Raw genomic sequence first — 12,397 nt, 5'->3', positions numbered from 1 at the left:
GTACCTTTAGCCTTAAAATAGTCCAGTTAAATGTTGAAGTTCACACGTTGAGGTAGCTGAGCTGAGCTGTGGTTCCTGTTTTTTACATCAGATAATTTTCTGCAAGGCATAGGGTAGAGATTAGCAGTTTCCGTTTCATTGTTAAAGCTACTTGCAATGGAAACAGCTACAAACTTCAAGGTTAAAGCTGCTATTTTCAGGGTTCTTTTCCAGTAAACAAATGTTTAGATTTTTTTGCAAAACATTGTGAGAAGAGCCTAAAATGTCATGTTCCANAAACAACAGGTGTTGTCAGTGCTGGTTCAGCCATCTGAAGAGGAAAGTCTCTGTTCTCAGTGCTTTTGGACAAGGGCCGTGACTCTCTAATCAGCAACATGAGCGCTTCCTGTGCGGTTTCAGCCGGAACATTGCAGAACAAATAATTATCCCTCTCTTGGCTGGTGCTGTCCCACTTATAACAGGACACTCGAATGGTGATATCACACTGCCCATCTCTCTCCCTGTGGGCAAAGACAAGGCAAGTAGAAGATTTAAAGCCCTTTTAAACCTTCCAACACAAAGGTAATACCAGATTTTCTCCAGAGGCTTTCCTTTTTACTATGGTAATTGCTATAGATTATCTCCCTTACCTGTCCTGTAATTCAGGAGATGAATAGCAGTGGCTATAATGAAAGATATCTATAGATATATATGTGTGTGTGTGTGTGTGTGTGTACATTACATTATTTTTCCCTTGGATAAAATTTAATATGAACTGCATTGGGAAGACTCGCACTAATAGAATTTATTTAATGTCTGAGGTGACATTTTCCCCCTCTTACGGACTGAGGCTAAACAGTATCAAGCAACGTGGAAGAAAGCACGTGGAAATATGATCAAGTATTGTGAGATGATGAAGTCAAGGGGAGTTGAGGGTGCTCAGCATGTTGCAGAATTGGACTCTGTGGCTATGATACTGCAATGTATAATGCATGTGTGGACTGCAGCACCCTGGCACAGCCCAGATGATTTTAATGGAGCTCCATTCAAGCACAGCAGTCCATCTGTGCATTGCACATTGTAAGATCAGGCCCTATAGATATAGGTACTAGACCTGGTCCCCAAAAGGGAGAAAAATATTTTTGTGGAAAGTTTTGTTTTTGTTTTGCAAAATTTTGAATGTAATTGAAACTTTATAGATGCTTGAGAAATAGGAGGGGGGAAATATGAAAAATAAAAAAACCTCATTTGTTTTATTCTGAAAATGTTTTAATTGTCAACATTTGAAAAGTTTAGACCAGCTCTAGTTAATTGCTATTTATTATTTATATAAAACCATCAATGTGCAGGGAGAAAAAGAGAATTCCCTGCCCTGTAGCCCATATAGTCTAATTAGAGAGGCGGGAAGTGTTCAAATGGCATGTTTCTTTTCCTGCATTTCTTTCTTCCATAATATTGGTTTCTTTCTACGATTTCCCTATTTATCTCTGTGTTTTCATTGGGTTTGTAAGTCCTGACTTTTTGTCTGGTTTTGTTCTCTATTTGCCCTTGCCTACTTTCTTTTTAACTAATTCTTTTTTGCCCTTACAGTTTCTTTCTTTCTTTTCTTTCTTTATATTAATGTTATTTTAATCCTACCTCTCATACCATAGAGATAACCTTATATTGGCCAAAGGAATGGACTAGGGGTAACATTTTTCCAAAGGCACCTATGCAAGTAGATAGGCAACTAATAGGATTTTGAAAAGCACCTAGGCACCTAACTGCTATGAGAATTATGTGCCTGGGTGCTTTTCAAAATCCTATTAGGTGCCTATCTACTTGTTTAGGTGCATACATACCTTTTGAAAATCTGGTCGTAAGTGACTTCAGGAGTCTAAGTTAAATATTCATTGTGACTTAGGAATCTAAGAGCCTAACTCTCATTGATTTTCAATGACAAAGACACTTTTGAAAATATTACCCTAAATGAATTACAGCTAGATTGTGGTGTCTTTTACACCTCAAGTGTCTATGAGTCTACGATTCACTGAACTCTAGCAGTTCATTAAATATGCTTTAAATCAAATTCTAAAAGATTACAGAACTACGAATATTAGTGACTGGATTCTGGGAGGTGCTGAATGACCCTTAATCTACTCTGAAATCCTTATGAAGTCAGAAGGCAATGAAGGAGATCTGCAATTCACAAGACTGGTTACTAATGCTACAATTCTATGCAATTTATACACAATGGACAACTAGGGAAGCAGATTTTTGTTTCATACCTTCGAACTGGTGCCTCTTAGGGACCAAGTGCAAAGGATCTCTGTAAATAATTATTTTAAATGAGCATTGTTTCATGACATATAGAAAAGGAAGATGGAAAGTCATAGCATTAGGATGTCTTATCTATGACCCTTCAGTGAAGAACTGTTCTCTGCAGTCTACCTTACACGGCTTTGTCCAGTCCAGTTTTAAATTTTTCAGGTTTTAACTGACTTAAGCCACATTATACAACATGGGATCTTGTAGGAAACCTTGAGGCCCCCAATGTTAAGCTTTTTCTGAGATGAAAAGTGACCATTTACTTCTACTCTGCTTTCCGCCTTGCACCCAGTTTTTGATCCATCACTGCACCTTGCCTCTCACCCCATGATGACTTAGCCTCTTGTGCAGGACCTTCTCAAAGGCCTTTTTAAAGTCTACAGAAATTATGCGAGCTGGTTCTCATAAAGAATTCTAAAAGATTCATGAGACATGATTATCCTTTGCAGAATCTGTGCTGGTTAGACCCTATCAGTTCATGATCTTCCAGGTGTTTTGTTATTGCTTTAAATATATTTACAACCAATTTACCAGGTACAGATATAAGGCTTGCTGAATTGTATTTTCCTGGAGCTCCCCTAAAGCCTTTTTCAAATATAGGTATAACATTTGCTACCCTGAAATTCTCTGTTTTTAATGAAACGGCATATTATTGTTAGCAGCTGTTCAGCTAATTCATACTTGGGCTCCTTCAGAACTCTGAGATGTACCATCTAGGCTGGTGACTTACTGATTTATAAATAATTAGGTGGTCCCAGCACCTCTTCCTCCCACAGTTCAATCCCTGTTACCAGAAAACGGCAGGTCAGGGTAGGAATCTTTCCCCCACATCCTCTGTGGTGAAGACTGATGCAAAGAAATCATTTCTCATTCTTAATCACTCCCTATAATTGCTGATTTTCAGCAGACCCACAGATTCTTTGATAGGCTTCCTGCTTCTGCTAGATTTAAAGAATCTCTAGTTTGTTTTTACACCTTTAGCTATTTGCTCTTCCAAATGCATTCTGATTCTTCTAATTTTCTTCTTACTTATTGCCTGCTGTAATTTATGGTCCTCTTTATTGCCTTTAGTAGAGTCAGATTTCCAAATTTTGAAGTAACTCTCTTTGGCTTGAATTGCCTGTCGAATTCTACCATGTAGCCATATTGGCTTATTCCTTGCCTTTCTGGTTCTTTTTTCATTTAATGGTATGTGTATTCTCTGAGACTCTATTATTGGTTAAGTAGCATCCATCTCATCTCTAGCGATTTTACTTCCTTTCTTTTCTCAATGATGATAGGCCCCTTAGTGATTGTTAAACCACACACAACTTCCATTGACTTCCATGGGAGTTAGGGTTTTTCTGCAGTTCTTACATCAAGCCCTTAATCTTTCCTCATCAATCAGTTCTTTTGTTGAATTTTATCTGAATTTCCTTTAATTAGTGGATATATTCATGGATTTAGAGGCTCTCAAATTTACACAAAGTATTTTAAGGAGAAGACATAGCACTTCTAGAGTGCTAGAAGGCTGTCCTCTGATAATATAGTACCATGACTGTACTTGTCATCTCCCTGTAACTATCTCTTCCCGGCTTCTTCTGATATGAGTCAAGCTATAAGTAGTTTCTCTATTATTCCATGAAGATGTGCAGCAAAATATGGGGTTTAAAACATGTAGTTTACCTTTTTCAATAAAAATAAAAAAATGTTTTCATTGCTTGCTCTTCAACATCCTTTGAGTAAGACATGGAGGTAACCAAAGTATATTCAGTTTCACTCAAGAACTTTGTTAAGGGGAAGTTAAAATTGCAGGGACACAGTATGAATTTTGCCTTCCAAGAACATTGGAATTAAACTAACCTCAAATAAAATGAACATCACACACAGGAACCCCAGGAAATGCAGAAGCTTGAAAGTGGATCCAGTGATTTTCAGAAGGCTTCTTGGGTGTTCTCCTTTGCTACAGACCTCAGATCTCACTAGGACCACAGGAATGGGGAGTGCTGTTTTGATTTCTCTCCCCACCAGTTCCTCCTGCTTTCTTCAGATACCCTTCCCATGTTCATATTCCCTCCCACATACAAGGAGCAAGTCTTCCTTCCTATAGGTATCAGAGATTCAATGCTGAAGTGATGAGTGAAAGGGGAGAATGGGGACATTCCTCTACAGAGTTCTGCAAAAGAGGAGAAATCCCCACAAATAGGTCAGTTGAAAAGTGGGATTTTTTCCATGGAAAGTTTTGACTAGTAATCGAAAAACCAAAACATTTTTATTTTTTGTCTGAAGATCTTTAATTGTACACCTCTACCTCGATATAACACGACCCAATATAACACAAATTCAGATATAATGCGATAAAGCAGTGCTCCGGGGGGGCGGGGCTGCGCACTCTGGTGGATCAAAGCAAGTTCAATATAACGCGGTTTCACCTATAACGCGGTAAGATTTTTTGGCTCCCGAGGACAGTGTTATATTGAGGTAGAGGTGTACTAGTGGTTTTGTGTTTTGTCAGTTTTTTGCCCAAAATTTTCTGTGCATGGATGAAAATTTTGAGTTTTCTTCCGAAAAAAAAAAAAAAAAAAAGGAAAGCCGATCCTTTCCTCAAATGTTTATGTTCGGTCAAACCCCCAATTTTCCATTACAAAAAAGTTACGATAAAAAATTTTCAGCTGGCTCTATCAATAAACTTCAGTGAATTTAGCATTTCCCTTTGTGTGACTTTCAGTGGAAAATTTATTTTCCCAAAGGTCCCCAGTAATCAGGTTTCACTGTGAGCTCTCCCCTTGCAAAGAAATGGGCTAACAACTGTTTTTTTTTAAATAAGCAGCAATTGCTAGCAGTTATTTGATCTCTAGGGGAGTCTAATAAATTAAATTGTATTTATTTATGTTTTTTTAATTACATGGCAAAAAGAAAATGTCTACCAGAATATTTGAACTGTAATGAAAAGCGATATTTTTAGCGGAGAAATCTGACAAACAACTTGTTTCAAATCACTTCAAATTTTGCAGAATTTTTTTTACCTCGGACCAAGTTCTCTCCTATCAATTTTAAGTCAAAGTTGCTTTTTTGGTGATTTATGTAGAGCCCCCAAATTGAACTTCTAATGGAAACTAAATTACATCCATAATTAAGTAGGGCCTGCATCATTTTGTAATATTTACCTTCTTTTTTATAAATACAGGCAGTTACCAGTATCAGAAGGAGATAAAGTGCTCTATTCTTCACATGTTCTTATGCAACCCTCATCACCATATATGAATGGACTGTAAGGTGGATAGAAAGCTGGCTAGATCGTCGGGCTCAACGGGTAGTGATCAATGGCTCCATGTATAGTTGGCAGCCGGTTTCAAGCGGAGTGCCCCAAGGGTCGGTCCTGGGGCCGGTTTTGTTTAATATCTTTATTAATGATCTGGAGGATGGTGTGGACTGCACTCTCAGCAAGTTTGCAGATGACACTAAACTAGGAGCTGTGGTAGATACACTAGAGGGTAGGGATCGGATACAGAGGGAACTAGACAAATTAGAGGATTGGGCCAAAAAAAACCTGATGAGGTTCAACAAGGACAAGTGCAGAGTCCTGCACTTAGGACGGAAAAATCCCATGCACTGCTACAGACTAGGGACCGAATGGCTAGGTAGCAGTTCTGCAGAAAAGGACCTAGGGGTCACAATGGACGAGAAGCTGGATATGAGTCAACAGTGTGCTCTTGTTGCCAAGAAGGCTAATGGGATTTTGGGCTGTATAAGTAGGGGCATTGCCAGCAGATCGAGGAACGTGATCGTTCCCCTTTATTCGACATTGGTGAGGCCTCATCTGGAATACTGTGTCCAGTTTTGGGCCCCACACTACAAGAAAGATGTGGAAAAATTGGAAAGAGTCCAACGGAGAGCAACAAAAATGATTAGGGGTCTGGAGCACATGACTTATGAGGAGAGGCTGAGGGAACTGGGATTGTTTAGTCTCCAGAAGAGAAGAATGAGGGGGGATTTGATAGCAGCCTTCAACTACCTGAAGGGGGGTTCCAAAGAGGATGGAGCTCGGCTGTTCTCAGTGGTGGCAGATGACAGAACAAGGAGCAATGGTCTCAAGTTGCAGTGGGGGAGGTCCAGGTTGGATATTAGGAAACACTATTTCACTAGGAGGGTGGTGAAACACTGGACTGCGTTACCTAGGGAGGTGGTGGAGTCTCCTTCCTTGGAGGTTTTTAAGGCCCGGCTTGACAAAGCCCTGGCTGGGATGATTTAGTTGGGAATTGGTCGTGCTTTGAGCAGGGAGTTGGACTAGATGACCTCTTGAGGTCCCTTCCAACCCTGATATTCTATGATTCTATATCTGACTACCTTTCAGAGGTGCGTTAAGGGAGGTGACTAACATCTATCACATACAGTTTTTAGTTTTCTTCTCCCCGCCCTGGGGGAAATTGTGTGAAAAGTGTAGTTTGGAGGGAGGTGGGCTTGTTTTCCTTTAAAATAAATTATATGTGCTCTGTGTTATATGTTTATGTTAGCCAAGACAAAGTTTGAGAGGTGCACCTTTCACTTGTAGCAAAAGGTGGTGATATTTGAGGTGGTTCTTATTTCCTGTGTAAATTTGCTCCATGATCCCAGACTGGCCCTGAAAAAGCTCCATCTCCTGTATAGACGAGATTTGTCCTTGTGGTAGAAAGTTCAATTGTGCCAAAGAAGTGGAGTTGTTGGTCACATGGCCTGATTCTGGCACTTTAGGCAATCTCTTTGGTATTGTGGGGCCAGGCATGGAGCACCATAAAGATAGGAACTGAGATCTTTAATTTGACCTGGCATTCTATAGGGAGCCAGTACAGTGAGTGGAGGACTGGTGTGAGGTGCTTAAGGCAGCCTGTGTTGCCGAGGCGACAGGTTGCATCGTTCTGTAGTAGTTGGAGGGTCCTGAGGCTGATGGCTTCATACCCTGCTAAAAAGCATTGCTAGACCAGCCAGGAGGTGACAAAAGTGTGTATATGTGAGGCCAAATCATCCCCCACTGGGATGAAATGGAGTGGCCTACCTAGCCATAAATGGTAGAATATGTTTCTTCTGGCCTTTGTTATGTGGGAGTTAAGTGTTCGAGAGCAATGCAGGAGCACTCATACCGAGCCACTGAGCAGGCTGTCCTGTTACATTGCTCCAGTTCATGTTGATGCTTTTACTGACTCTAAAAGCTCATTTCACTGAGGTACAAATCCCAATATTCATCTCAGTTCACTAACCCCATCTCTGGAATTTCTACCCCATAACCCACCAGAAATGACTGAGCAGTCAGTGACCTATGTGGACCTCAGATTTCATACTCCTGCAGAGCAGAAGAGAAAACGAAGACCAAAGCACACCAGGATCATAGGTACTGTATATTTATAATCTCCTGAATCTATGTCTAACATTATGCTTTTAGCCCCACTCAAATCTCCTTCTTGAACTTTATCCTACAAACCCTAACGTTATATATCAAAAATCTGTGTTAGAGGTTTTTCTCAAATGTCAGTAAAACTATGTTGTTAGTTTTGTGTCAGTCTGTGTGATATAAAGGAGCCCCAAGAAATGCATAGTCTTCCAGGTATGGGAAAGAGTTGGCTTTGTGCCTACAAAGCCCTGGAATACAATTATTTGATTATGAAGTAATAAACCCTTGTGTCACAGGGTGGTACTGGCCCTTTATGAGGGAAGAGACTAGTTCACCTGTGACTGGTCAGCTGTCCCCAGTTGGTCTATAGGAGAAAGCACCTGAGTGGATTGCTCTGTGAGCCAATATTTTCCATCTTGAGTTGACTGTTCAGGTTTTCCAGAACTTCCATGGCCTGCAGCCTGACCATGGAATCTTTCTGTCAGTCAGCAAAGATTTGGAGCCATCACTCATGAGAAAGGTCTTTTGGACCTGAGGATAAGCATTCACACGGTTCCAGGCTTAACTACATCTTTGACCTCCCTCCAGCTCTTCCTTGAGGGCACCCACTGAAGATTTTGGCTTCCCAGCTCTCACATCTCTTGAGGCAGAGACCCACATCTTGCCTTCTGGGGGTTTAGGCTTGCAGTACCTCTGCACCTCATTGTGATTTCGCAGCAGGTCTGATCGGGAACCAGCACCTACAGTTAACTCTTTTACAAGGGCTATAACAGTGTATTCCAGTTACCAACCAACCTTCAGAAAGCAAACTGTATTTATTCTTAGGGGAAAAGCATTAAAGAGAAAACATATTTTAAAACAATAAAATAACCTATATGCATGCTAAAAGCTTACCTGAGGTCATCCCCAGCTCCAACACAGAGCTCTGGTAGGGTGAGTCTTTCAAACTCTTGGTCCCAAGTTTATGTCAGTTTTTATGATCAGAAGCCAGATACCCAACTGGATAGTTCAAGTGTTACTTTGTACAGCTCAGGTCTTTGATCTGCAGTTTCGGAGAACAGGTAATCCCAGTCAATGGCCCTCTCCTCAGGGTGTAGCTTCAAAAGGTCAGGTTTTTTTGAAGATACCAGAAAATAATAAAAAACAAATGTTGTACTCACCACTTTACTATGTGCTTTCTGTCCATCCCATACTTTAACTAGCTACAGCCTTTGGGCCAAATCCTGATGTCCTTACTAAATTTTACTCAGTCTTACTAGGCCATTACTGCAGGGAAAAAAAATTCAGGGCCAGATTCTGATTCCTTTCCTTATTCATATTCACAGAATAAGATACAACTCAACATGAGTCACAATTAAAGAATCTGACTCTCAGAGAATTCACCCCTTGTTCTGTTCATGACTTATCTGAGAACAGGCGTCAATTTTTTTGAAAATGGGTTTCTATATGAAATTATTCAGTGTGTAGTTTATGTTCCAAGCTTGGAGTAGGCTGTCAACTATTTGCAGTGGCTACTGCTTCAAGAATTCACTGTTCATACTTCGCTATTGGATCAATGTGATCGGTCACCTAAGTCACATGCTATTGTTTCTGCTTCCTAATTGGATGACTCTGATAAAGGTCAAATTGAAAATCTGACACAAATTTTGAACAATGTGTGTAATTAATCAATGGAACAGATTACTAAGGAATGTGATAATTCTCCACCATTTGGAGTCTTTAAATGAAGATTTACTCTCTTTCTAAAAGATATGGCTCAATTCAACCACAAGTTATTAGTTTTGGAAACAGAGATTACTGGGTGAGGTTCTATGGTCTGTGTTACATTACGCAGGAATTCAGACCTGATGCTCATAATGGTGACTTCTAGCCTTAACATCTATGATGTTATGTTCCCACCTACTGTGATGACAATTTCATAGAGCCGTCTTTCCATCCAGAAACCAGCGAGCAGGAAATAACCTACTCTGATCTGAAGTTTCACACTCCTTCAAAGCAGCAGAGGCAACAAAGACCTACAAGTGCAGAGAGCAAAAGTATTATGCACTATGAGCTTCTGGATCCTTACTTTCTTTTATCAAAGTGTTCATAGTCAAACATCCTCCTCCTTGTGTAGCCGCTGTCGATGGCCTCAGGTTTAATGAACAATAAAATTAGAATTTTGTCTACTGTGGAAGGAAATGGCATGTTAATGGGAGCTCGCTTAGGACCACACTGTGCCAATGCCTGGGCAGAAATTGGGATGTGACAGATCTGGACTTCACTGTTTTTTCCACACCTTCTCAATTCACACAAGATTTGTTGAGCACATATTCAATAGCTCTTATTATTGGATTGTTTTAGCTCCATAGAGGTGGGTTCTGGCTTTGGTAGACTGGTGTGGCTGAGAGCTCTGATCTGATCCCATAGAACTAGTCATCTTTGCTTTCATTTTCTCTCTTATTTCTGTTAGAATCTCCTTCTCCATCTTCACCATGGCTCATTACAGTGATTCTGGGGCTCCTCTGCCTGGCTTTGCTAGTAACTGCAAGGGTTTTGGGTGCCAAATGTAAGTATTTGCCAAGAAGGCAACAAAACATTATCTGAACCATTATAATGTTTAGAAGGGATCTTCTAATAAGTATTTGAGTGATGTGTGTAAATGCATATGTGAGACACTGTCATAGTTTGCATTACTTTGTGAAAAACAACTGGTATTCAGAACCTGTAGCCTGCTGAGCTGTGATTTGAATTTTACCAGTAAAACATGTGAGAAGCTGAGATGCCTTTAAGGGTGTGTCTACACAGCATTTTGGAACAAGCAGAAGCAAGCCTTTTAGCCCAGGTCAACAGACTAAGGCTAGCAGGGCTTGCACTAATGCTCTACAAATACCTGTATAGACAGCACTTTGAAGCTACATCTTGTGTTGCGGCTCCAGCTCTGAATCCTAGGGAGAGGGGTGGTCCTAAGAGTCCTTCTGAGTTAAGACTAAAGTTGATTTGAAACTCTGACTACAGTTTAAATGTGGTTAGAAATGGCATCATGACTAGGACTGGGTGATTTTTTTTCCAGTGAATATTTTATGTATTTTTCCATGCACTGAAACAATTCATGAATTCATATAGAATTTGTTAAATAGTTTTGGGCAAAAAAAAATTTTTTTTTTAAGTGAAATGGTTTGTTTCAATGATTTGAGAATGAAAAGTATGAAAAATACCTGAAAACAAAACTAAAGGGAGAACTGGAAAAAAAAATATTTTGGATTGAAAAACACCCCTAAAATGAAGTGAACCACAACCCCCCATTTTTGTTTTGTTTCAGTTTTTTTCATTTTATTTTGGCTGCCTTTGGATCTGAAATTAATTTTGTTGTTTTTTTGGTTGTTGTATTGTTTTGGCAAGACAAGCTGAAAAAAATAAGTTTTGGTTCAAAAGTAATCAATTTTTGTTCCAGATTTTTCAGATCCCAACCAAAATATTAATGATGCATTCAGATTTAATCGTGGCACAGAACTGCGTGGCTTCATATTTTGTGTTTCTGAATGGTTTCCTGATCTTTCAATTTTTCTCAGTTTACCAGTTCAAAAGAGAAAGGGGCCTTCATTCTGTTCTCACTTACATCAGTGTAAATTATGAGAATAGCTAGCTAGGAAATTTAAACAAAAATGACATTTTGACAAAAAACCTTTGGCACATATTCTGTTAGATTTTAAACCCATGGAGATTGTTTTGTAAATGTCAAACAGTGTTACACCAATTCCTTAATTCTTTTAACATCAGAAATTCCACATGGGATAACCCACTAATGAGTGTGAGTTACATGTCTCCCTGTGTGCTGATGCACAGAGGATATGACTTGTTACAGCCCAGGACTAGTGACCTTTCTGTCTTTGGCTATGTCTATGCTATGAAGACTGTACCAGCATAGCTAAATTGCCATAGCTATGCCGGCATAACTCCAAGTGTAGACGTGATCTACTACTCCTGAAATGATGGTAGCTGCGTACCATTCTTCCATTTACATAGCTGTATCTGTGCTGGGGTTAGGTTGGCATAATTACATGATTTAGTGGAATGTTTTTGTCACACTCCTGACTACTGTAGCTACATTGACCTATCCTTCCAGGGTAGACCAGGTCTTTCACTCAAGTTGTAGCAGTTCATGCTTTTAGCTCAGAAGGTCTCCAGTTCAATCCCTAATGTGTAAGTCATAATGAGAACTGTCACAATTGTTGTTAGCATCCTTATAATGCAAAAGGCAAACGATTTATATAAATGTATTGCATTTTATTTTAACTGATTTCTTGGGATGTGGATTTAAGTTCTCCAGGCTTCCCATCAAGTGAGAGGACACAATGAGGAACTTATCCAGAAACAGGCTATTCTGAAAAACTTCACCCAATTGCAGGAAACCCTGAAAAACTGCATGCAGCAAAGAGATGATCTCCAAGCCAATAACACAGAACTCTCAAATGTTGTGAATAGGGAAGGTATCAATCAGAGCTCACTCTTCTGTTATATCCTTTATGGTAATATTGTTGCTTAATCAGAATCCAGTTCTCCTTGTCCTTATTAACAACAAAAGGTACTTCTATCCCTGTGCACAAAATGTACAAGGGCCTCATCTAAATATTAATTACATGGAAAGACACAAACAAATCTTAGCAAAAATATGGTGTCCTTAGCAGTGGACATAATAAATGATCCCTGGCTCACTAGCTTCAAAGTAGAGAAACCTGGGCGGCTCCTTCCCAACTTATATCTCTCAATGGTACAAGGGAAAGACAC

The 12,397-nt window shown here is 39.7% G+C and overlaps 1 protein-coding gene across 1 annotated transcript in view; it reads left to right on the top strand.

Moving 5' to 3' along the window:
• Positions 1 to 386: 386 nt before the first annotated feature.
• The window catches only part of LOC117870847 (C-type lectin domain family 9 member A-like), a 17,680-nt gene continuing 5,669 nt past the window's right edge, over positions 387 to 12,397 (top strand). The window contains exons 1-5 of the mRNA XM_034758252.1: positions 387 to 561; positions 7,535 to 7,630; positions 9,571 to 9,666; positions 10,083 to 10,178; positions 11,932 to 12,099. Of these exons, the coding sequence (XP_034614143.1) occupies positions 7,537 to 7,630; positions 9,571 to 9,666; positions 10,083 to 10,178; positions 11,932 to 12,099 (454 nt within the window). The 5' untranslated portion in view covers positions 387 to 561; positions 7,535 to 7,536. The remainder of the gene's footprint in view (positions 562 to 7,534; positions 7,631 to 9,570; positions 9,667 to 10,082; positions 10,179 to 11,931; positions 12,100 to 12,397) is intronic.

The sequence above is a fragment of the Trachemys scripta genome, chromosome 1, assembly GCF_013100865.1.
Source record: "Trachemys scripta elegans isolate TJP31775 chromosome 1, CAS_Tse_1.0, whole genome shotgun sequence".
Lineage (NCBI taxonomy): Eukaryota > Metazoa > Chordata > Testudines > Emydidae > Trachemys > Trachemys scripta.
The sequence above is the reverse complement of the archived record's forward strand: the minus strand, read 5'-3'. Positions and strand labels throughout refer to the sequence as shown.